The sequence below is a fragment of the Ictalurus furcatus genome, chromosome 4 (genome assembly GCF_023375685.1).
Source record: "Ictalurus furcatus strain D&B chromosome 4, Billie_1.0, whole genome shotgun sequence".
In the NCBI taxonomy this organism is placed as follows: domain Eukaryota; kingdom Metazoa; phylum Chordata; class Actinopteri; order Siluriformes; family Ictaluridae; genus Ictalurus; species Ictalurus furcatus.
The window spans coordinates 11,008,119-11,034,537 of NC_071258.1; the positions used below are offsets into that span (position 1 = coordinate 11,008,119).

At 38.2% G+C, this 26,419-nt stretch overlaps 1 protein-coding gene across 1 annotated transcript; it reads right to left on the reverse strand.

Annotated features, from left to right (window-relative positions):
- Positions 1 to 292: 292 nt before the first annotated feature.
- Positions 293 to 26,198, reverse strand: slc6a15 (solute carrier family 6 member 15). Its single transcript, XM_053622937.1, has 12 exons — positions 26,108 to 26,198; positions 23,844 to 24,338; positions 14,840 to 14,997; positions 14,499 to 14,625; positions 13,776 to 13,957; positions 9,930 to 10,040; positions 5,866 to 6,107; positions 5,415 to 5,604; positions 2,252 to 2,444; positions 1,999 to 2,158; positions 818 to 980; positions 293 to 682 (listed from the first exon to the last, which is right to left on the reverse strand). Exons 2-12 carry the CDS (start codon positions 24,160 to 24,162, stop codon positions 293 to 295), a joined length of 2,235 nt encoding a protein of 744 aa, XP_053478912.1. The 5' UTR covers positions 24,163 to 24,338; positions 26,108 to 26,198.
- Between the last annotated feature and the right edge of the window lie 221 nt (positions 26,199 to 26,419).

Sequence of the window (26,419 nt, forward strand, 5' to 3'; positions counted from 1 at the left end):
TCCATTGATCAGAGAGGTGACAGGAAAAGAAAGGGAGTGCGCAAACCCTGGGCAATGTTTAGGGCCACGGGTGTGTCTACGATATCTATAGATGAAATACTGTTTCTCATGACAACATAATGAGGTGGGGAAGGGAGTTACACTGAAGGGTGAGGGTGAAGATTTGTGGTAATACAGGTGAGATGGATTGTTAACTTGTTGCACAGATGCTGTGGAACGGCAAATGTACTGATTTATGTTCACATGTAAGCCCTGAACTTGAGCTATGACAGGGACAAAACATGACTTGCCTTCATAAGTCAGACTCTGGCATATCTGGCATGTCGGCCATGAGATATCCGATGCTGAAGTGGCCATTGGAGGCAGGCTCTGCTTGAGCTGTGGTGCTACTCTCCTTGCGGTACATACTATTAGGCGGCACGGGAGAAGGAGTCTCCCTTGGTGTCTTTCCCTGAAGGAGACTGGTGTCATCTCCCTCGTCCTCTTGCCTTTTTCTGTGAACACTCTCTTTAATGATCCGGCCCTTCTTGTAGATGGCGGCGGACGCGCCACAAGACTTCTCGTCAATCAGGTTGAAATATCGCAACACCAACACCACAGGGACAGGCAAAATAGCAGCGATCACTAGCGTGATGCAGACAGCCAGGCCCCATGGAGGATAACTGAGTGATTGGTCCTGAGCCTGAAACACACATAGATAACGTCTACATTATTCAAAAAACAGATGCTTTAATCCTGAGTTTGGGTTACGCACCATCCATTCAGCACTGTTTTATCCCCAATATCCCCAAACACTAAAAATCATTAAAGGACCAACCAGCTCCTGGATCCAGGCTCTGTATCTTGGAGGACTTGTGCCCAGCTGGATGGCACTAGCAGTCAGCAGGGCAAGCAGCAGCAGAGGAGTAATATACTTCCACATGTAGTAATAATAACGGAACGGCGTGAAACCCAGCATGTCCTTTAGATCCTCGAAAAACCTACAGGAAGATGGGCACAATTCAACTTGTCAGTTGAAGCCTGGGTTATTTTGGTTTCATTTGCATGGTCAGAGCATTAAATAATTTAGTTGCTTGTATTTTACATTTGCATCTGCTTCTTACAACACGCACTGATGCAGAGCCATGTTTCCAGACTTTTGTAATAGGATGTTACAAATAACGTTAAAACTGTTTCCTCAATTATGTTTGTTTTAATTTGACTCGATGTGGAATGGTAATCATTAACTGCTGGTAACTGTTACTCTCTGTATACAATGCCCTCCACTAATATTGACACCCTTGGTAAATATGAGTAAGCAAAGCTGTGAAAAATTGTCTTTATTGTTTAGCCTTTTGATATTTTGTTTTAAAAAAAATCACAAAAATACTCTGCTCACATGGATATCAAACAATTGCAAATAAAACACGTTTTTTTTTTTGATAAACCTTAGTTAAATACAGGTGTGCAACAATTATTAGTACCCATATGAATTCATATGAGAAATATATATTTTAAGTATATTCCCAGTGATATTTAACATTTTTTAGTAGACCTGGAGGAATGGTCTCAGATCCCTTGCCATGTATTCTCCAACCTCATCAGTCATTATAGGAGAAGACTCAGAGCTGTTATCTTGGCAAAGGGAGATAGCACAAAGTACTGACTAAAAGTGTGCCAATAATTGTTGCATACCTATATTTAACAAAGTTTTTTTTTTTTTTGAGAAACCAATGTTGTTTTTTGCAATTGTTTGATATCCATGAGAGCAGAGTATTTTTGTGAATTTCTTGAACAAAAGATCAAAAGGTTAAACAATAAAGACAAATTTTCACAGCCTTCTTTGCTCATATTTACCAAATATTAGTGGAGGGCACTATAGGGGCCTTTAATTATGTCCACCACTGGATAAGAGAGCACATTTCAACAGGACATTCTATGTTAATCAACAGAGAACACATCTTTGTGCAAAACACATGAAACCCCCCCCAATTTAATTCTTCCTTGCATGTAACATACTTTTCAGTGCCATAAACCCAGGCTACAGCCACGTTTTCCAGAAGAACTACTATGAGGAGGGGCAGCGTAGCAGAGTAGTCATCAAACATGGCCACGAAGTAGTTGCCTGACCGCTGGACAAAGATTAGACCAATACTGAATGCCAGGAAACAGCAGCCGACTGTAAAAACACCGGAGGAAGAACGCGTGAATACTACAACATGAAATGTATGTAATACTGCAGTGTGTGAAGCTGTGCTAGCTGTGCTCTGACCTGTCAGGTATTCCTTGCGTACTTTAAAAGTGTCCACGAGGGGTGTGATGATACCCTCGATTGTGCCAAACATGCTGCCCAGCCCCAGGTTCACCAACATGAGGAAGAACATGACTGACCAGAAAGGAGAGGCAGGGAAGTGGGTCATGGCCTCAGTGAAGGCGATGAAGGCAAGTCCTGTACCCTGCACTGCCTGAGAGAGCGAGAGCGAGAGAAGCAGCATAACTATTTACTAATTGCTTTAGGGCATATTTCAGCATGAATGGAAAAACGTGTGGAAAATTAACTGTAGAGAATAAACTTGGAATAGTTCTCTAAACCTGATGTGATATAATGTACAGGAATGCAACTTTGGATTTTCAGTCAGAAACAAAACACATAATTTATGCTTAGGCAAGACTGCCTAACTCTGAACTCTACATTTGTATCATTTAGTATCACTACTGTCTCAAAAATATATGTAAACCAGAAGTGATGCAAAGAGCTACACTTCTCTGATTGTAATTGACTACCTATCAAACAAGACCATAATTGTTGCTTCAAAAAATATTTCAGAATGGAGACAAAAATACTAACTACATCTACAACTGAAAACCAGAATGGGTTACTGGCTGGAATAAAGGTCAATGTGGTTTCATCTTTGTTAGGGTGATGATTTAATTTCCTGCTTACACACAGACACCAACCATGCCATTTTCCATTGTTTCAACCGTGCAAGAAAGCCTTTTTATAATCTCAATGTCTGTCCTCACAGGAAGATTTTGATGGGTTTTTGTTTTATTCAAGCACCTCATAGACCTGCCTTATAATTAACTCCCTCACACTCTCACCCAGTCACTCATTCAATCACCCACACTCACTTACTCACTCATATTAAGGAAAGCCCAAGACTGTTATCAAAGACACACCATATAACAGCTCTGCAGCACTGTATAGAGTGGTGCAGGAATGAGTCCTAAAACCCGGAAATGAGTTAGCATTTTAGCACTTCCGGTTCCATCGTCCCCAAGTCAGTGGGTTTTTTGAATGGGTTTTTGGTTAAATGACTGAAATAAGTTCTGTGGTTAACACAAGCTCAATACATTTTTATGTTTTATTCTACTATATAAAATACATCAGTAATACCCCACTTGTAATACTAAATTGTATTTAGGCTTCAAAATTCATAAAAGTTGTGTTCATTTGAAGATTACCTTAATGAACAAAACGTGTAAGAATCTTTTAAGTTTAAAAAAAACTTTTGTTGGTCACAGAGCTTATTTTCTGCAATAATCTAAAAGCCAACTGAAAAATCCTATTGGATTTTTGTCGAGGGAACCAGGGTGATGCTAACTTCCGGGTTGGCCTACAAATATACGTCATCCCTGCAGCAGCTATTGGGGATACAATGAAAAATACTGGGGATGGTCCAAAAAAAACACCACCACCACAGTGTAGAATTTGATACCATTAGGGATGCCACTGCTGCCTACAAGTCTAGCCCTTTTTGTTTCTTTGTATCCCTGACAGACATATGGACAGGAAACCTGAACAAAATGCTTCCACCACCACCTAGTGGCGAATAAAAAAAATTGTGGTGATAGATAAAGCTGATACAATTAAAAACCCCACCACAACATCCAGCTGAAACATCCGATTGCTTCCACATCTCCAGACACTTTCAAAAGCTCTGTCAGTTTAAATAATAATAATAATAATAATAATAATAATAAATTTCCACTTGTTGATAATGGCTTTTATACTAGAAAATATTGTGCTTACAGTACACTGCTTGAAATGGTGAGGAATCACATGGTTATATTAAAAAAAACATATCTTGAATATAGTAAAATAGATCTAGTTTTCCTTATTATAAGATTACAACAAACCTAATATGATTATGAAACCTATTTCTAGACTTTTTTTTTAAACTAATGTCAAGCTTGAAATAGTGAAGAAGTTTAAGCATTTATTTCTAGAAAGAATCAAAATGACCTGCCAATAGAATACTACTATTTCAAGATTGAGATTAGTAAAGAATGTTTAGAAATTGGTGTAATAATCTTATAATTGGTTTATAGGAATCTACATGGTGTCCCAAAAGCCCCCATACATTACAAATTTTTTCATACTTGGTTTATATTATATTTTGTTTTCAGATAGCCTTTAAGCCTTTAAGCCTTTGGCAAAAGACAAGAGTACAGAAAGCGTTCTCTTGGCTGAATCGGGAAGCTGTTGCAAGGTTGCGATGGACTTTAACAGAAAACATGGCAAGCACGTCACATACGACATTGCTGCCAAACTTATGAACAAATTCAAGAAGCCTGGAAGTGTTGGAGACCAACCGAGACGTTGATACTGATAATGGCACAACCGATGTGGTGCTGGCAAACATAGTCCCCTGTGTATGGAGACTTTTGGACACCCTGTATATTAATAATAAGGATATACTGTATATTACTAATAATAAGAAATACTAGATACATTTACTTATTTTCAAGATATTTCCACTTGCTAAAATGTCATTTTTTGCACTGTTATGGGGTTTCAATAGGTTAAAAGCCATTAAATAAACACTGCATTCTGATTGGCAGATTAAATGTAAAATTAAGCATGTATAATTTTCTATCAGAAACTAATAGAGCATGCAAACATTTGCACTCGCATGGAAAACATAAACCAACTGATTAACTTATGTGAGTCTGTTAAGAGCTTAAAATAAAGATAAACTCTTGAGTCTTGTTTCTATTGTGGATGTCTTCGAAGGCACTGAAGCTTATATACCATTTCAGTTTATTATCTTTCAACCTATATGATAAAACTGATAGGACTAATGAGTTCATGTGCTATGATTGCAAGTTGGGTGAAATTGCAGCTTTAATATAAATCGGTCGATTTGGGTTACAGATCTAATTGCTGACTTTTGTATGTGGATACTGGGCTGGGTGCAGCCCTGAACACGGAGAGCTCAGAGTGGTTGTGTGTGACAAAACTTGGATCCCTGCTAAACTTCTTTGTTATGTATAACATTTTATATTAATTCATTCGTTCATTCAGAGACAGTAACCATGATAAATAGGATATTAAATGAGAAAAACTGTCCTGTTCAATATGTTTAAGGTCCAATGAATGACTGATTTTACAGCATGTTTTGTGTAGGAATTTTGAGCTGCTGAAGTCCTACCTTGTTGAGCTCCTCTTTTAGAGCACAGCTGTCCAGGCCCAGGCGAGGGTAATCGCCCTCCATCACGCCATGGATGATGCTGGTCATCTGCTGGTAGTCTTCTGTGCTCATGTGACTTAAGTTGATGTGATGCGGAATTAAGTTAGGACTTATCTCGTTGCCTAGGTATCCAACAATCTTTTTTGCGTTTCTGGGATTTAATAAAACACAACAGATGTTTGTGGGGTTTTCCAGTTCATAATCTTATTTCCACTATTGTGGCGACTATTAAACATGGCTAAGATGAATAAGGATTTGAGGGGAAAAGAGCAAAAAAACAAAAAAAAGTATTTCACATACTGTTGCATTAGATGTGCAGTGACATTCTGCAGCAATCTTTAAATCAATCCAACATACACTAGGTGCACAACACCTGTGCCCATTTTATTATTCTGTATGATTGTGGACTCACAGTTCGACACACTTGTCATTCATGATATTGGCTTTAAAACCAAGCACGGCGAACACCACCAGTGTGGCCAGCACAGACGTGAAGAAGTTGATGAAAGAGACGAGAACGGCGTCAAAGTGGCAGTTGTTGTTGCGCTTGTTGTAACTGGAGAAGGCAATGACGCCACCGAAACCCAGGCCGAGAGCGAAGAACACCTGTGAAGCAGCTTCACGCCACACTTGAGGCTCCAGCATGATCTCCAACTGATGCAGGATACACAAACACACTTATTGCAGTCTCATCTACACTGTTGAGCCCTCAGATATCAGATAAAACAAAATGGAAAACTGATGTGATACAAATTGACACAGCGTAATGCTCCTTTTATTTTGAATTCTGCATTTGTTCATTTCAATATTCGTAGACATTATTGACCAACGGCAGAGGACTAGTGCAGGTTCTACTTAATATCCCTCTATTGTATGATTATCACAAACATGACTTTTGTCATGTTTCCCTGCACTGAGAAAAAAAGTTTACTCAATCCTCACTTATAATAGCACTTTTGGAGCAGTTGTAAATTTATTTTAAAATTAAGCTCTAAATCCATATAATTCATCATTTCACACATGGGATTACCTTTGAGTGTTTGTGTATGTGGAGAGTCCATAATACAACTCACTGTGAATGAGCTGTTATTATAAAAACAGTAACGTATTAGAATGAGCGCATTAATATAAACCCATCATTCATGTTACAGCTGGAACTACTCTCCGAGCATGCTATTAGGGATGCACCGAATGTTCGGCCACCGAAATCATTCGGCCGAAAATAGCAAAAAAAGCACTTTCGGTGTTCGGCCAAATAAGTGAAAAGGCCAAATAAATTTGACCGAACAATGACGTGTTTGATGACGCGCCAAATAGCCTAGCAACCAGAGTGAGATGCACGAATTTCACGACCTCCACTTCGGGCAGCGTGCTCGTAGCGATGAGGGGGCACGCGCATACACGAGCTACATGCAAGAGCGCATGCTCTTCGGATGTTGACAACCGTGACATTGTTTATTGTGGACACGTGTGTTTGTTTTGTTTCTGTTCCGGAGTATTCTGTCACGTCACGAGATGTAAGGGAGTAGAGTACGGAAGCAGGTAAAGACGTATTTATTTAAGGGAACATAACATTAACAACGTATCTAACTATACTATATCTACTATAATACTCCGCGAGGTGTACAGGGACGCGAGCGGTATATATCCCCAATATAATCAGCCGTATAGAACCGAATAGAACCATTTTTTGCACTCGTCAATGCACTTTTTAATGCACTTTTTTGTTTTAGGCTACAGAGTGTTACATTCTTTCAGCAGTCAGTTATAGGCCTAACATCGGCTATTCAACGGGGGGCTCAAAGATGACCACATAAAAATATTTTTATATTACTCATTTATTTATTTAAAGTTATATTGTGCCTTGTTGGTAGCCTATGCCTTCTGGAATGAAAAAACAATGTTCAGTGTTAAATAAATAAAAAAAATTTGAAATCTTAGTTTTTGTAATAGATTTTTGTCTTTGAAAAGCAAGACAAAATAGTAAAAAGCACATTTTAACTATTTAATTTATGCGATGGTGAAAAAAAAGGTAAAATAAATGGAAAAAACATGTTCGGTATTCGGCCAAGTTTTTCATTATATTCGGTTTTTGGCTTCGGCCAAGAATTTTCAATTTGGTGCATCCCTACATGCTATTATACAAAAATAATGCACAGCTTTTGACCAGTCAGACTTGAGAACTGAACCGTGTTGTTGTACAAATCTACCACCACTTCACGCCATGCTGCATCACAGCATCCTGGTATGGATTATTTTCATTAGTAAAACAGTTCGTTCCAGTCCGCTTATTTGATTGGAAGAGCAGCATTCCGCGATTGCTTTTATTTAGTATATCCACCCTGGGAAGTTTCACTAGGTGTATCACTCTGCTTGTCTGTCTTCACCAAATAAAATTCAAAACTTTTGCTTGTTCAAAACTGTTACTACAGTAAAGTTAGCGACATGATCAGCAGACATGGCAAAGGCACTTTTCATAAATAAAACTTCTGGCGTATAATATGAAAGCTCTTCAGATTAAGATGAAAAGGAAGACAGGATGCCAATTTTACCAGAAGCACTTTTAATCAATGTGCGCTACGTAGCTAGTCAGCTAGACAACGTGCTATAAACGAGTGTGGCTTCTTCGGGATCTATTTCTGCTAGCAGAGCAAAAATAAACAGAACATTTGGCACATTGTGTCCAAAATCTCACAGGCTCAATATTAATTTCTGTTGTAGAAAAGTGATCTCACACTTGGAATTGTGCGGTTATACTGGATATCGGCACGGCTTGTCGTTATTGTTGTTATTCCTTACTTATACACATTGTACTGTTAAATTCTCAATTCTGATTGGTAAGATAATGTTGATAAATGGTCTATAATAGCACAGCTCTGACAGTGGTGCCCCTGCAGTTTATAATAATGCTCTCATTCTAATACAGTATAGCATCAACATACTATAGATACACTGCACATTATATACAGTACTGTGCAAAAGTTTTAGGCACCCTATTTCTTTTAGTACAAACATTTTTTATTTGATGCCTTCTACATTATCAAGTCAGTACAAAAAACATTGTAGATTCCCGAACATTAGATTTCTAGCACAAAATTAAATGTTTGTATATCAGTAACGTTTGTATAAGCAGCATATTATGCAAGAGACCAGTTTTCAGACCAAGATTAAAAAAAACCCACAACGAAGGCTGCTGGATTTTGCTGTAAAAATAAGAAGCAAGTGCGACAGTCAAAATCTCCAGAAGAACTGTGGCTGGTTCTGCAAGATGCTCAATAAAACTTACAGCTCATTTCCTTAAATGCAGTTAAAACTGCACAAACTGTACCAGAGACTTATTACATTATTATTATTATTATTTTTTGTCACACCAAATATTGACTTTGTTTCATTTATTACTGTTTACTGCTCTTTACGGGGTTTTTTTTTTTTTTTTTTTTTAATGTAGAAACATTTAATTTCCTTATTTTGAAGGCATCTTTGCTCTACAGCATTTCTTTGCATGTGCCTAAAACCTTTGCACAGTACTGTACATTATATAAACACTATACAGTAGCATAGTATAGTAACAACATGCATAGAAATTAAGAAATTAAAAAATAAAAAGTGTAATTTTTAATATTGTTTTCTGTGAGAAGGTTATTTTATCATTCTGGAAGGAGTGTCCAGTGTCAGTCCCATGTAGCAGTGGTAAAGCTGTAACTTGAATTTTTCCTGACACAGAAAACTCTTCAGGACGGAGAGTTTTACTGTCTCTTGGTAGCATAAACCTGCAGTATTATTAAGTTATTATTATTAAGTTCAAGAGTGAGAGGAAAGTGCCATTCTTTAATAAAAAAAATTGAAAAATGTTAGCAATGGTAAACTGCTGTGGTATAAGAGGAATAAAATACATCAGGATACATTGCACCACTCTGTCACTGATTCAGCAATGTTTAACAGTATGCCCAAGTGTTTTATTCCTTACATAAAAACAGCTTTGGTGAGGGATTTTCTAATGTCTGTCTCATCATCCTTAGGCTTTTACTGTTAAAAGTGTAAGGACTGTAGTAAATTTGCATCACATAAACAAAGACATAAGCGAGTTATGCGAAAACATGTTAGTGGTAATCACACTTACACTATAGATGCGGTGCATACAGAAACACGAGGATTTCTTTAATATAACATTAATATAACTGTGTCACGGTGCACCAGTGAACGACGAGGGACCAGACAGGACAGTGCCGTTTCCATAGCTACGCTCATTGTTTTCTGGATATTCTGTTAGACCAAGTAGAGGAGCCCATGGAGGAATTGGTGATGAACAATTTGTTTGTGATTGCTGTAAATCAGTGATGATGTTTGCATTAGAGCTTCAGCTCGTTAAATTAATTGCACTTAACCGTTGTCCGTGGCTTAGTGATTCTGCATAAGGCTTACAAATTGTGTGCATCCACATATACATACACAGCCAGCTGGGGGTCTGTCTCTCACCTTGGGGGTGAACATGTGGATGATGCCATCCACAGAACCTTTCAGTAGGAGGGCTCTCACCAGGAAACAGATTAGCACCACATACGGGAAGAGGGAGCTGAAGTACATCACCTGTAGCCAATCAGAACCAGCATTTCATTACTCACAATTAAGCTTCTAGAAGATAAAGTAAGACGTAATAACCTGCTAGCAGAACACTGTATGCATCTGGGAACAGTGTTTACAAACAGGAACTGCTTTTTATTTACACTTAATTCTAATTTGTGTTGTATAAAAACAGCATAGGTACTCTTGTACCGAACACAACAATAATTGCCCTGTAGAGGGCATGCAATCTCATGTTTTGTTCACAGGCTGTCTAATATTGCCTTTAAAACACTCGTCCCTGAGGGACACATAAAATCACTGCAGCCATAATGTGGGCATTTTTACACAAGTTTAACCTGTGTAAAAAACCATTGAATGCATGGCTGTTCTAGAACCGGTCTAAATATCTGAGACCACAGTGAAAATCTGGGATTTTTTTCCCATTTAAAATAAACTGAAGGGTTTTGATTAAAAAAAATTTTTTAAACAAAGAAAGCAAATGTTCAATATCTTGAATATTTAATATTCCACGTTCTGCACTACTTCTAGGTTTCTATTTAAATGTAAGCGAATATTGACCATGTTAACTGCTTTGTGATCAGACGACACTCTGATGTATTTTAAAATGGATCATAAGGTTTTGCACAAAACTTGTCCATAGCAGAGTCCATGCCAGCTCGAGTGCACATTGTCAAAGCAAAAAGGCAACAAACCAAATACTAAGAAACTCTGAAATTTTCACTCAGGTTGCTGTCAATGATATAATTTGTAATTACAATTGTTGTATTAAATATTAGGAAAGAATGCAAAATAGAAGCTTTTTTTTTTTTTTTACCAGTGCTCTCAGACTTTCGGACCTCACCTCACTGCAAACCAGCACTTATAGCCAACACAAATAAACCCATACTGTGCTACACTTCAAGGAGTACTGTACAGCAGGGCTGTAGCTAGGATTTCTGGACCCCCTGAAAGAATAGTATTGCATGACAAAAGAAAGTGTTTATCCCCTTCACTACTCCTTGCCTCTCTGCCTTTTTTGAAATCCTTATTTCTGTGTCCCTACAGGTGTACCTAATAAATTGGACAAAGAGTATTTTGTATCAATTACTTGGGTGTATATACATACAGTATATGGATATTCATGATATGAATAAATGTATTTATACATGGTTCTTAAAGGAATGCTTTTATTGATTTCTCACTGATTCTACCTAAAAATGTTAAGCTGACATGAGCTCAATGCTATAATGCATTGTTTTCATTTTTATACTATTTATGCAGTGAGCATGGCATTAATACATATTTAATTTAATTTAAACAAGGCTTAATATTTATTGTAATATTATATTATTACTCAATTCAGTGAGGTATCTGAAGCAAAACAAGTATTATGGAAATCAAGGACAAAAATTGCCAACTTGGAACTAATTACAGGATGAGGCTTTAAGATTTCATGGTCCACCAGAACTGACTCATACATTTCTGAGGAGCATTTTCATGGCAATCTGCCGTCTCCTAAACACCACGTTTCCCTCTCACAACATACTGTACCTCGGAAAGTGGCACATTTATGGCATTGTTCACTTGGCTTGGGAGAGCAAGGCGCGAAAAACCATGGCAACCTACAAGTTTTTTTTTTTGGTTCCCTTTTTTGCACACGCCCTCCACACTTGTACAGAATGTCAAGAGAAAAGCACCTCAGTGTTATCTTTTTTTAAAATGCACTTTGGTGGAAACTCTGAATGGAACATTAATATTCTTTTGTTGTTAATCTTCAAAAGACTTCACTGATCCCATTCAGATTCCAGCAGAGTTCAGGCACAGAGTTTCACCGCCATGCTGTCAGACTGAGGCCCACACTGAGGTGCCGAGGTCACACTGTAACAAGTGGCCTTGTTAGTGGACAAGGACATGAAGCTGCTTGTTTTTGAGTAGAAGTTGATGATTCAGCTGTTAATTTTTGGAAATGTTACAAATTTCCACAAAAAAAAAAAGAGAAGGAATTTAGACTTTAACACATGTCACTGGACACTAGACATGAGGACTAAACATTCAGGACACAAAGGGCCAAAAATAATTAAACTCACTCCCACTTAAGAAGCTGTAGTTTTTTGTTTGTTTTGCATTTTACATGGTAATATAGAAAATACACTGATGAGCATACTAGTATATAACACACTAATAATTTGCATTAAAAGCTAAAAAATAGGTAAACATACAGAAGTTACTTTGTGAAAATGAAGCACAGATGTAGTGTAATTCACTTACCTAACATTTTATCATGGCATATAATATTATGGTAGTAAAAAGATTACTATGCGTCATTGTAGTAGCAATTCAACAAAAAACAACAGGCATAGCATTTGAGTTGAAAATTTACTGCTGCCTTCATATTTGGCCAAAATAAGATTCATCAATGGACTGATCCTTATGCTGCACTCCAAATGGGACAGGACTGAATTCTTTGGCGTGCAATTGCTGCTCACATTTCTGTCTACAATGGCAGCCCCCTGGATATAGGAAGGAAGTACACTGTAATTCATGTTAAAAACTGGTTATCAGCTCATACCTACTGGAATGAAAGTGGTGAATTTGGTGATTTATTACAGGCAGCCATCAGTGAAAGAAAGCATCCTGCATTGTCTGGTCTAAAAGACAAAACTAGAGTGGAACAGGATGCCATATCTCCACAGCACAGACAGTTAACACAGACTAAACCCCAAAACAGAACTGCCTATCCCGATGAATACTGGTCTGTATCAGTTTTCTGTGATTTGTTTGATGATGAGCACAATCCGGACCCAAGATCTTGGCATCACATTTCACTCTGCCATTGTAAATTCAAATGAAAGACCATCATCTGGCATTTGACACATGCAGTCCTTTGGTTATTAAATGGAATTCCTTTCATTCGGATTATCCTTTTGCTGCTTAATGTCGGTCACAAGATAAGAGAAAACCTAAAGGAGAGGGGTCAGGAGAACTCTGACGTCAAACAGCCCAGGGATAAGGCACGCCAGCCTCACATGGATCATATGAGGAACTAAAGGCTTCAGGCATTACTGAAGTGACCTGCTACAAGCAAATTTAAAGGTCAGGTTGCAATCACTGAACGTTTCATCTTGATACTGCAATTGCCTTATTAATGGTTTTATTATTATGGCTGTTTTCTAAGAAGAGACTACAATTTTCAGTCTAACATCTGCACTGCGGAGTTTATCCTTTTGATTTAAATATTTCTTTATTATTTCATATGTGCGTTACTTTGATCCAAGGTTTAACTGTTCAGTGTTTTTCTTTAAATATTAGTTCTAGTATTTCTTTCATTCTTTCAAAATTACTATCATCATTTTGGGGGGGGGGGGGGGGGGGGATTTATACTGTAATCCACCGTGCCTGTTTCTGTTGACAAATGAACGAATGCAAGATCCATACACTCTAATGTTAACGAACATGGCCTTTCTGACCACCGACCCCCCCACTCATGAGAAAGTAAGTACAGCCCACTCTTGCAACTTTTTTTGTTTGGTCCTGGGGGATCTCAGTCCTTACACACACCTCTAGTATAAAGCAATGGTAGTAAGTTTTTACTGGTTTGCAGTCTATCAATATTCCATTTAACCACTCTAATATTTAAATCCACAGATACATCTTGATTGTGCTCATCACTGCCACTTTGTGTCCTTATCATACTGAAATGCTGGACTACAAAATGTACTACTTCATCTCCTTTAATGAACATGGTTCTTCATCTCTTACCTTCCCTGAGGACTGGATACCTTTGATCATGGCCAGACACACCATGGACCACGCAGCCAGCAGGCACGACGTCATCTTCCAATTGAGTCCTCCGCTCTCTGAGATGGAGTTGGATATATCCAGAGCCTCACGGTACCAGTAGTAGGTAGTGGCCGAGCTCTTCTCGCACTCAGGCACCACATCTGAAAATAACATGAGAACAGGATGGAGGTTGTGTCCAACCATCCATCCATCTTCTATACCGCTTATCCTTTTCAGGGTCACGGGGAAACCTGGAACCTATCCCAGGGAGCATCGGGCACAAGGGAGGGTACACCCTGGACAGGGTGCCAATCCATCACAGGGCACAATCCCATACACACTCACACACCCATTCATACACTACGGACACTTTAGACATGCCAATCAACCTACCATGCATGTCTTTGGACTGGGGGAGGAACTGGAGTTCCCGGAGGAAACCCCCACAGCACGGGGAGAACATGCAAACTCCACACACACAGGGCCACGTGTGGGAATCAAACCCCCGACCCTGGAGGTGTGACCACGTGTGACGTTCGCACACCCTGGAGGTGTGCGAACGTGCTAACCACTAAGCCACCGTGCACCCAGGTTGTGTCCTATTTGACCTTATTTTTTGCATTATTGTTAGATATGTTATTTACTCTACATAGATGCATGTACGGATTTAGTTAGAATGGAAACATTAAGGTGCTGGCTCACATGTGGTGGTGTTGTTTTTGATCAGAGGACACTCGTGCCAGGGCAGAGGCTGCTGAAATGACTGTGAGAAGTAGAACAGACTCCACCCGATGATGACATTGTAATAAAGTGCCACAAAGAAGCACACCTGCGAGGGCAGAGAACACATGTAAAGAGATACAGACATAAATCACAAGGTGCAGCCATCAAATGCCTCATTAGCCCACTTTGAGAATTAGTTTAATTAGCCCACTGTCTCTCAGGCAATGGTTTGCTTTTGCCAATTTTTATCATACACCTGAAAAAAAAAAATGAAAATCATGCATACAGGCTACCAGATGGAATCTCTGTGCTGAACTAACCACACAGCTGGCAAAGCCGATGCCACCCAGTCGAGGGCTGATGTAGTTCCAGACGCCGATGCTGCCGCGACGGATGCGCTGGCCCACAGCCAGCTCCAGGAAGAACAGCGGGATCCCAATCGCCACAAGCAAGATGAAGTAGGGCACCAGGTAGGCTCCTATAAACATAAAGGAGTCTTGTCTTATAGAAATAATAGAATATAAGTAAGGACACGACAGGGCATGCTGTAATAAAAAAAATTATTAACAAGGAAGTAGTGTGATATATATCTTGATGTGTTTTATTCATTATACCAAAGCCTGTTATACCAAAGCAATTCCTGTTATACAATTTTTTTTTTAATTAAATGATGAATGTCATTATTTGTTTAAAAGGTACATTCAATTCTGTGGATTGTCCATGAAACAAGTTAGTTCCAGTTATCACTTATGTTACAGTAGATATAAACAGCCATTCCCTCACCAGACTCTCTTCTCTGTCTTTAGGTAATAACGATATAAAATTTTTTTTAGCATGTCAGTGAGAAACTGCAAATTCCTTTGCCTAAAACACTTTCGAGTGTTAGAAAACATAAACGAACAGCTTTATCTCAGACTGTTACAAAGTACTAACAAGTAGTAGTAAGTACTGGAGCCTCCTTCCAAAAATGCTTTAAATTTTTTTAAAAAAGTGTTCTATTACATATTAGAAAAAGCACATTAATATAAAACTGCATTTTACCTTACAGCCAGGACTAGTGTCAGAGCAATACCGTTATAGAAAATTAAATCAACATTTTAAATCAACTGTGAACTGAAGAGGAGAGTCCACCAACATGAACCTCGAAGAATCTGGAGAGATTCTGTATGGAGGAATGGTCTCAGATCTCTTGCCATGTATTCTCCAACCTCATCAGGCATTATAGGAGAAGACTTAGAGCTGTTATCTTGGCAAAGGGAGGTAGCACAAAGTATTGACTAAAAGGGTGCCAAAAATAGGTGCGCAACAATTATTAACAACGACAATTTTTTTTAACAATAAAGAATTTTTTCACAGCTTTCTTTGCTCATATTTACCAACGGTGCTAATATTACTGGAGGGCACTGTACATGTCTTATTAATCTGTTTATGTGGCATGTCCACCACACAAGTCCCTGTGTAAGTTCTTACTATACTGTATAAATGACAACATATTAGAATGAGTACATTAATATAATCCATGGTCAGAACTATTATCAGAGCTGCTGCTACAAAAATCAACAGCTTCTGACCAACCCGAATCAAGCATTCAAAAGTGCTTACTACAGCCGTAGTAAGGTTTGTGGTTAAGGAAGAGTACAGCGGAAGCCCATTGAGATGGATAAGAGTGGGACTTAAACGGCAACAGAGCACATAGAAAAATAGACATAAACTTCTGAATGCGACAGAGGTAAGGGAGGCAAGTAGATACTGTACAGAGCTTTTACTCATTGAGAGAGAGAAAAAGAGAAAGAGAGCATCACTTCTTCCCAACACTAGCACGTGCTTGTAAGCCTCAGAGACAGAAAAACAGCTATGCCATTTTACTTGACTTAACACACCGTGTTCACTGTCTGTCGCTGAGGGCAATACAAAAGGAATGTTCTTTACCCTGCTATTGATAGTAATTTCTGCTTTACTGCGTCATACTGCCTCATACTGCTTCTTTTAAACTAGCTGGAAGAACATCATTGTTTAATTGCAGTAGTAGACTTTTTATTTATTTACTTACTTTCTTAGTTACTTATTTACTTACAAGGGTGAAATTGGGATTTTTAGGAAGTTGGGAATCCATACTTCTTTAATGGGACTCAACAGTGTGGTATCAATGTGCAAAAGTATTCATTCCATTCAATGGAAAAGTATTCACCCCCCTTGGCATTTTTACTATTTTGTTGCATCACAACTTGTAATTTAAATGGATTTTACTTGGATTTCAAGTAATGGACATACACAAAATAGTCCAAATTGTTGAAGTGAAATGAAAAACAAACAACAAACAACAAAAAACCCTTATTTAAAAACAAAAAAAAAATTTAATGGAAAAAGTGATGCGTGCATATGTATTCACCCCCTTTGCTATGAAGCCCCTAAATAAGATCTGGTGCAACCAATTACCTTCAGAAGTCACATAATTAGTTCAATAAAGCCCATGGTGTGCAATCTAAGCGTCACATGATCTCAGTATATATACACACACCTGTTCTGAAAGGCCCCAGAGTCTGCAACACCACCGAGCAAGGGGCACCATAAAGACCAAGGAGCTCTCCAAACAGGTCAGGGCCAAAGTTGTGGAGAAGTACAGATCAGGGTTGGATTGGAAACTTTGAACATCCTAAGAAACTACCATGTAAACAGCAATTTTTAATTACCTTAATAAGTTTAAGGTCATACTCGAAGTAAACACAAATCGAATTAAGACATGTGGAGTACTCCTGTTTTAGTCGCATTATTGACGTGTATTACAGACATGTAAACACCTTAATCACATTATTAACGTCATGTGAGAATTTTCACAGCATTTTGCGATAGGACATGATCATACACGGCAGTGCTCAACCGTTTTACGGCAAACAAGAGAGCATGGCAGCTTCCCAAACCGCATACTTACCTACTATAGGCCTGTAGTAGGAGAAATACATACATCTCGGCTACTAAATAGATGGTAAGTACGTGGTTTGGGACGCAGCCCACGGCTTCAAGCAGTTGTCTATTTGCATGTACAGCATGACAAATAATTAACCGCACTTAAAGCGTTCGTAAAAAAATTAAATAAATACACCCAAAACTGTATACGGTACCATAACGAAGACGAACTGTATATTGATATGTGAAATTCTGGAGGGACGTCGGATGGCATGGCACGGTGACGTAATGACGTGTGCTGTTAATCGAACTATGTTCTATAACATGTAAAACGGGTACATGAAAGGAGTATTCTAAAAGCGACTCATGTAAACACCTTAATCACAATATTGTCTTACTCAGAGTAAGGTCAATAATTAGATTACTGCTGTCCATGTAAACGTAATCATAATTGATTCTTTTAAGCCGGTGTGCAACCGATGCCATCGTTCATTTCAAACAAAGCGAGGAAACACCTGAAAGATGGTCCTATATTATGTTTGTTTGAGGCAGCTGGCACTGTTGCCGTGAAACCAGCTAATGTTATGCTCCATGCAATGTTTACGATTGTCAGTTATTTGTTAATAACGCTAACGCATTGCAACGTTATAAACTACCACCATGCATCGCCATTCAGCCCGTGACCTGTCAGCTAAACGTTGCCTAATGTCACTAATAATCATTGAACTGTTAATAGTTTTAATAAATCTTTCTGGCCTACCACCAGATCAGTGAATTTAAACTAATGCTATAAATGTATAAGGGGTGTGTGTGTGTTTAGGAGTGCACCTCCACTGTAGCCTCCACTCTAGCCTCCACTCACTGTCAGACAGTGTTAACTAAAATATCCCCCTCTCTCTCTTTTGGCCAGTATCAGCCAGAGGAGGATGTCCTCCAGGAGAGTTTTAAATTTTTTATACCACACCGTGGTATTGACTTTGGTATCGAGTATAGTGTATTTTGGTGGTATTGGTACCGACTACTAGATTTTTGGTATCGTGACATCCCTATATGGCACCACAACAAACCTGCCAAGAGAGGGCTGCCCACCAAAACTCACGGACCAGGCAAGAAGGGCATTAACCAGAAAGGCAACAAAGAGACCAAAGATAACCCTGGAGGAGCTGCAAAGCTCCACAGCGGAGACTGGAGTACCTGTCCATAGGACCACTTTAAGCCATACACTCCACAGAGGTGGGCTTTACAGAAGAATGGGCAGAAAAAAGCCATTCCTTATATAAAAAAAATAAGCAAACACATTTGCTGTTCACCAAAAGGCATGTGGGAGAAAAAATATAGCAGAAGGTACTCTGGTCAGATGAGACTAAAACTGAGCTTTTTGGCAATCAAGGAAAATGCTACATCTGGTGCAAACACAACACCTCTCATCACCCCAAGACCACCATCCCCATAGATGGTGGTGGCAGCATCATGCTGTGGGGATGTTTTTCCATCAGCAGGGACTGGGAAACTGGTCAGAATTGAAGGAATAATGGGTGGTTCTAAATACAGGGTAGTTCTTGAGGGAAACCTGTTTCAGTCTTCCAGAGATTTGGGTGCCCTCATGTCTGTGTTACCTTCTGGCTCTCCCATTTAGATATGTGGTCAAAGCTAGTCTTGCTGGAGTCCCTGCTTGCACTTACGCAAAGTACATTGTCCTTAACCATTACGGGACAATAAGCATACCTAATAATCTCTCCCTCTCTCTCCCTTTCTGTTAAGCTACACATGATACTCTGGAGATACCAGTGATCCTGACCCCTTCTGCTCTCCAGACCTGCCTGATCCATCCATAAAGATGGCTTTGAACCCCAATTCATACAAACAGTTATGCTATGATGGCTAGGACTACAATAGCTATTATAGCTTTAGGACTGCAACTGCCACAAACACACAAAAAAAGTTTTGCACTCAAATCTTCAACAGTGAACAGTGGATAAGTTCAACAAAACAGACTTCATGTAAAAACTGTAATGAATTTCCTGGCTACACAACTGCACTATTTGACCATGTAGTATTAGCAAATTTAAAGAAGGAAATGATTTATAATTGCACAATTCATTGTCACCCAGATGAGGATGGGCTCCCTTTTGAGTCTGGTTCCTCTCAAGGTTTCTTCCTCATATCGTCTCAGGGAGTTTTTCCTTGCCACCGTCGCCTCTGGCTTGCTCATTAGGGATAAACTCATACACTTAAAATCTATAAATCCTGAATTTATATATTTCTGTAAAGCTGCTTTGGGCCAATGTCCAGTGTTAAGAAAGTGCTATAAAAATAAATAGTAAATGAATGAGGTAAATGCAAAATAAAAGTGAATTGAATTGAAATTTAATTTTGCCACACATCCCAGTAAAATATGTCAAAAATGCAGTACATTCAAATTCTGTTTAGGGTCATATTTTTAACATAATGAAATTATGCAGTATTTTTTTTTTTTTATAAATCAAGTCAGATCAGGTCAAGTGGATATGGTCATTCCTCCATATAACTTGTATACAATGGAATGAAATGTGACATTTTAAACCTAAGAGGCTGTTATCACTTTAACCCCAATACAGATAGGATGTTGATAGCTTTTTCCACCACAGTACAAATAGGGACCAAGACTAGGGACTAAGTGTAACTATGGGACTCAGTGTGTTAGGTAACCATATAAAAAGCTAAACCAATAAAACTGCCAAAAAGAAAGAAAGAAATCCTGCTCTCTCTCTCTTATTTATATATATATATATATATATATATATATATATATAAATATAATCAACATCCATCTTGAAAATCAAACTGTGAATAAGTAAAAATCCAAAAATTCAGTGGACTGCTTGGTTATAATCCAGACAAATAAAAACAAACAAACAAAAAACCACCATCTAAACTGTGATGCAAGGAGTGGATTAGAAGTATTTAAAGTGAGTAAATTACTGTAAATTACTGAGCAATATTTAAGATCCTTCATGTCACAGTCCTGAGCAGGTTAAGAACCATGCTTCAAAACACAATAATGCAGCAGCATGGTATATAGGACTACATAATTTGCCAATATCTAACAATCAAACTGTTACAAAAAAGGGTAAACTGAAACTTTATAGAGATTAAATTAACACTGCATTACTCACCATGTACATTATAAAATTCTAATGAGTACTTTTCGTTCATCATGGTTTCAGTAACAGTAACACAAAGGGATATATGACACTCTCTCATACCAAGCAATTATTCAAACAAATGTGAAATAAATAAATGAAAAATCATATGTTTCTAATTGGTGAACAATTTTACAATGACATTTTACAAAAGGTGGCCATTAGGTTATGGTGCTGTGACTGAGAGCAGGGGTGTGCTAGTTTGTTAGTGGCTACAGTTGTCTGGTGTGACGGTGAGCAGCCAGTGTTTAGGGTAGAGACAGCAAGCACACAGAGACAGACAGCCTTAATCAATGCCACACACACTGCCTGGCCTCTTTAATCTAATTACAGACCAGTGCATCAGGGCAGCCACATTCACTTAAAACGGACAGTCAGTCAGTGACTATTAATCCAGAATATACAGAATTGTATTTAAATCTAGCTAGAGTAGACAGAATTAGGAATGAGTAAGCATACCGTAATTTCTGTATGTTATGGTCAGGCCCACTTACGTAAGCAAAGACACAGCTTGCTTTGTAGACACTTCGTCACATGGCACAAGGAAACCTTGTGTCCAACCTTATACAGAAAGGGCTTTCACTCCAGGTTTTCATTCCACCCAAGAAGCCACACCCGATAGTCTATTGAAATTGGTGGAATCAGGTGTGGCTCCTGCTTAACCGGAATGAAAACCTGCACCCACACGGGCCCTTTGTGGATAAGATTGGACATCCCTGACAAACGCTCACCAGCCATCATCTGTACCTTGCTCATCCATGCAATTGTCCAATCAGCCAACCATGTGGCAGCAGCACAATGCATAAAATCATCAAGATACAGGTCTTTGGCCACAGCATGGTTGTTGATGCCAGATGAGCTGGTCCGAGTATTTCAAACAACAATCTATAGAGTTTACCCAGAATGGTGTGAAAAACAAAAAACATCCAGTGTGAGGCTTCTGCAAGTGTAAGAGCAGAGTCACAGGAGAATTGCCGGATTGGCTCGAGCTGACAGGAAGGCTACAGGAACTCAAACAGTCACTCTTTACAACCAAAGTGAGCAGAAAAGCATCTCAGGATGGACTATACACCATACCTTGTACAGTGTGACCATTTTACCATTGCGACTGAAAATTACTTTGTGCGACTATGAAAAAATATATATATGCGCACCAGTGCGAGTGACCTGTTCGGCGTTGTATAATACAATCAGAATAAAAACTACAACTCTAAAACACATCTACATCGCACAACAGTTACTTTCACACTGCTTTTTATCACCTCAGTCAACCGAACAAGTGTGCAAATACTGCAAAGAAGCCATTATGATGACAAGAGCCACACTGCAAATCATCTGCTTCTTTCAACTTGCCAATCTCACGCAAAAGATCTGAACTTGTGACTGTGACATGCTTGTGTAGCCACAGCGGCGTCTTTCCTAATATATATAATTTTTATTTAAAAAGAAATATTTTATGCTTGTTTATTTATAAATTATCCAACACTATTTGTCATTGCTATTATTTTAATTCAATTAACAGTGACCAAGAGCTTACATTTAACTGTTTATGATAGAGCTTCTGATTAAAGCTTAAACAAAAAAAGATTGGTATTTGGATCGGTATCAGTCGATCAAGAGGACAAGAAATTGGTATCGGCTGTAAAAATCCTGATCGGAGCATCAGTAATGAACACCATTAAACTAAAGCGCTTTGCATCTGGCGGGTAAATAAACTCAGCCAATCACATCCTACATGAGATTATTCAGATATACACAATATACACAGAGCAGTTCGAGAATTGGCTTTGGAGAATTTGGAAAATGGCTAATAGTGTAGCTTTAAATATATTTAAGAGGAGCAGACTTCAAAGACTGAACATTGATGTTTTTTGTATTTGTTTACAAGGTGGAACAGGTTAACGGTTGTTGTTTTTTGCATACAGCATGTAAAACTAAATGCAATATTTTCATTTCATTTATAAGAAGGTAAATTAATTTGTCATGGCTCACACTATGTTCCTAAATTCTATCATAATTAACAAGTTCTCATGCCTACTTGTGCATTATATTGTGGCACAATAATGTTACCATCCCTAAAAAAATAAAAAAAAAACAACTTTAACAAAAAAGTTTATTATAAATTTTTTATCCTAAATAAAAATATCATACATTTTTGACTGTGCTCCTAAATACAAATATTTTTTATTTATAATTTTTGTTTTTATTAATTTTCGTAATTAAAAAAAAAACACTCTTAATGTAGAGTCCTGAGGTTCCTGTCAGCAAAGAACAGAAATCTGAGGCTACATTGGGTACAGGCTGACCAAAGCTGGACACTTAAAGAACTGAAAAACAATTTTCAACTTTTTCCACTATTCGTCTGATCTTCAACTGAAATGGAACTCAATGTGGTCTTCTGCTTTTGCAGCCCATTCGCCTCAAGGTATGAAGTGTTGTGCATCTACGAATGCTTTTCTGCTTATCACAGTTGTAAAGAGTTGTTACTTGAGTTCAGAACTGGACACTGAAAACTGGACAGATAAAGAATAGAAAAACATCGCCTGGTCTTTTTCCACTCTTTGACTGAACTTCAGCTGCCCAGTTTCAGTGCAACAAACAGGGAGGTGTGATGCTGCTGGATACTTCCTACATTCTCTTTAGGATAGATACACCTAAACACTAGTACTGCAGGATTTTCATTCATATATCTGTCCTAACAACAACAACAACAACTGACACTTACAAATACTATGCCCTGGTGCATAAAGACTCCAAAGTGATGAACAGATTTATGTTAAATTTCACTGTATAAGTGAATTCAACACTTGAACTATTAAGCCAATGTTGTAAGAACTGATTTAATAGTGTACATAAGATCTAATTCAAAGGTGTGAGTTCAATGATGCATTGATAATTACTGTTACAACTGTGTAAATGAAAATTCATTACTATAAATGTTAATGGAAAGCTCCAGCCTGAAACATATTCAATATGTTTATACTGAAATACTCTATTCATTCATTCATTCATGAAATACTCTATTCATTTATTCATGTGACTCTATTCATTCATGCATTTATCTTCAGTGCTTGCTTTACCTTGGTCAGGGATGCACCGGTGTTCATTCAATAATGTACAGACGTTGCTCATTCAATACTTAGGTGTTAATTCAGTACTTCAGCAGGTTGCAGGCATTAGGCAATTTCAACACTGTAAGAGTTAAAATACAACCCTTCAGATTTGCTGGTCAACTTACCACCTCCGTTCTTCTGGCACATGTATGGGAATCTCCAGACGTTGCCAAGGCCCACAGAGAAGCCCACCTGTGCGAGGATGTACTGGAGCTTGCTGCTCCATGCGGGCCTCTCCTCGCCTTCATCTTCCTCCTCTTCCTCTTCGGGATCAACAGAGCCTTCCTTCACGTGCCGCTCCTCACAGCCGGATGCGTTTTTCACACTCACCATGCTCTTCTGAAACGGCTCATCACATGCATCCTCGTTGGAAAGCAAATCTTTGGCAGATTCAATGACCTCATCGTCAAGCTCTCTCTTGACGGATTTGCTGTTTTTGGGCATTTGATAAGTCAATCGTTCCTAAGGGGTGAAATGCCTTTTTTGGTTTGGGATGAAGGGCAGGAAACGTGCCTGAAGAACCTTAAAATCTCTTCTTTAAAGTCACGTGCTTCAAATGGAATATTAATGAGATATCATGGAGTGAGGTGATATTTACGGCCTCATTGTTATGTGACAGGCTGTTGGGATAAAGAATAAAAAAAAGAACAGTGAACTCCTTCTAGACCGTATTGCAAACAACCTAACTGACATATTCCTCTCACAGCAAGGAGTGGTATAATAAAGGCATTAAACTGTACCTTTCCTTGTCGCTTAGGTGTTACCATTAAAGATATTTTTTCTCTATATCATTAGTATGTATCTTATCTGGAAGTCTAAATATAGTGTACTGTTACAAATTGAAGATAGTTGACAGTTGAAGATTGCAAACAGACCTGGCAATGTTTTTCCAATATTCAAAATGAACTTGAACTGTATCGGCATCATTTTATGCATAGCTCTGCTGACATATGATTGGCTGATTGAATAACTACACAAATGAGCACAAGAGTACAGGTGTTCTTTTTAAAGTGGCCAGTGAGTGCATATCACCCACAAAACACATGAACAGACTGCAAGTCAATACCAAGAAAATGAATTTTCCAAGTTTCACAGCATTTGAATAAGTATTTTGTAGTGTTAGTGAACTGAAATGAATTTAATTAGGGTTCCTATGACAATTTTATCTTGCTTATTTTGTCATTGGAATATTTTGTTACCTAGTAGAATAACAGAGACCAATATTTCAGTTCACTTACTGTCCACAAAATTATTTTATTTTAAATTATAAATATTTTCTTGGCCAGGTTACAACCTTTATAGGGCTGGTTCACATAGTATGTTTGACACCCTACTGTAAATGCTAATTTATTGCTAACACACCACATCCACCTTCTCAGGTAAAATAATTTTAAAAAAAAACATAAAAAGGTCAAAAAGGTACAAGAGATGTATCCTTGATGCTACCACTCCAGCGACAAGGACAAGTACAGGTTGTTTTTTTTTTTTTAGAGGCTGTACATTTAATGAAAATAGCATCCCATGGTTTAACCTACTGATACTAAAATAATGTATGCAACAATAACAGGAATATTATAGTAGGATTGTAAGGTGTAGGCTAGTAATAGCTAGACAATATGAAAAGGCGTTACACAGTATTCAAATACACCAGGTCGTTTCACTTCCACACGACGAATATTTGTGTCTATACCATACCATAACGTATTGTTTTATTTTATTTTCATTCTAACTGTTGTGTATTTGACATGTATTCAGTATCTAACAGTATTAGGTTTGCTCGGAAAATGAGCGTCTTCACCCGCGCTTTAATAATTGAGCCTCCCCGGCAATACACGAGGTCATTTGCATAAGAACCCAAACACGGTGGGTGATTGGTCAATGTTCTCACGGCGGCTACGTAAAGGAAATAATTCTTTTTTTTATTGTGATATTTCCGACACTTTACTACACAATGGGAAACGCTTATTTTATCGGATATCCGTTCAGTAATATCACTTTAACATATTTCAAGTTGAATGTCCCAAAAACGATCCAGTGGCATGCTGATCAAAAAATGATGAGGCATGGCATACCAGCCTTCTCCTACTCTCCATCGCGGCTTACATACAACTGATAAAGCTCTCTAAGCTTTCATCTAAAATGAACCTCCATTAATACACATTTTCTACATTCCATTACAGATATGACCAATCCTTCGTGTAAATCTTAAATAGAGAATAACCTAGCATTTTCTTCCCTGACTAAAATGCCAGTGCCCAGACATGTGGGGTATTTCATCATACACTGCACCGAGTCTGCATGCGCATCCATCCCTATCTGACTGAAAAGGAATATATAATATAATAACAATAATAATGAATTAAAAAAATAGGGAAATATATATTGTTACCTTTTTTGATCAAGAAATGGTCAAGGATATTCCAGTTGTATTTTATAATGCCTGAAATATAAGTCACAATGTCTTACGTGCACCTCACACTGCCTCTCCTCTATCTGACACGACTGGTACAGTTCTGCTGCCGGTCTTGCTAAAAATCAACTCTCACGTTTCGCCTTGAGTGACAGCTTCATCCGCTCGACGCTGTAGGGGTGGCTTGCCTGTTTATACACCTACAACGAAAAAAACAGACCTTATTATTAGCACGTCTATATATGTCAAAAATCTGAATATTCTACTGTATTGAAATAAATCATTGTAGCA

Excerpts from the sequence above, each read along its gene's own strand:
- slc6a15 (XM_053622937.1), bottom strand. The coding sequence starts at position 24,162 with ATGCCCAAAAACAGCAAATCCGTCAAGAGAGAGCTTGACGATGAGGTC. Across the intron at positions 10,041-13,775 it reads GTATCCAGTCCTCAGGGAAG|GTGATGTACTTCAGCTCCCT; the intron begins GTAAGAGATGAA and ends GATTGGCTACAG. Across the intron at positions 981-1,998 it reads TGGGTTTATGGCACTGAAAA|GTTTTTCGAGGATCTAAAGG; the intron begins GTATGTTACATG and ends ATCTTCCTGTAG.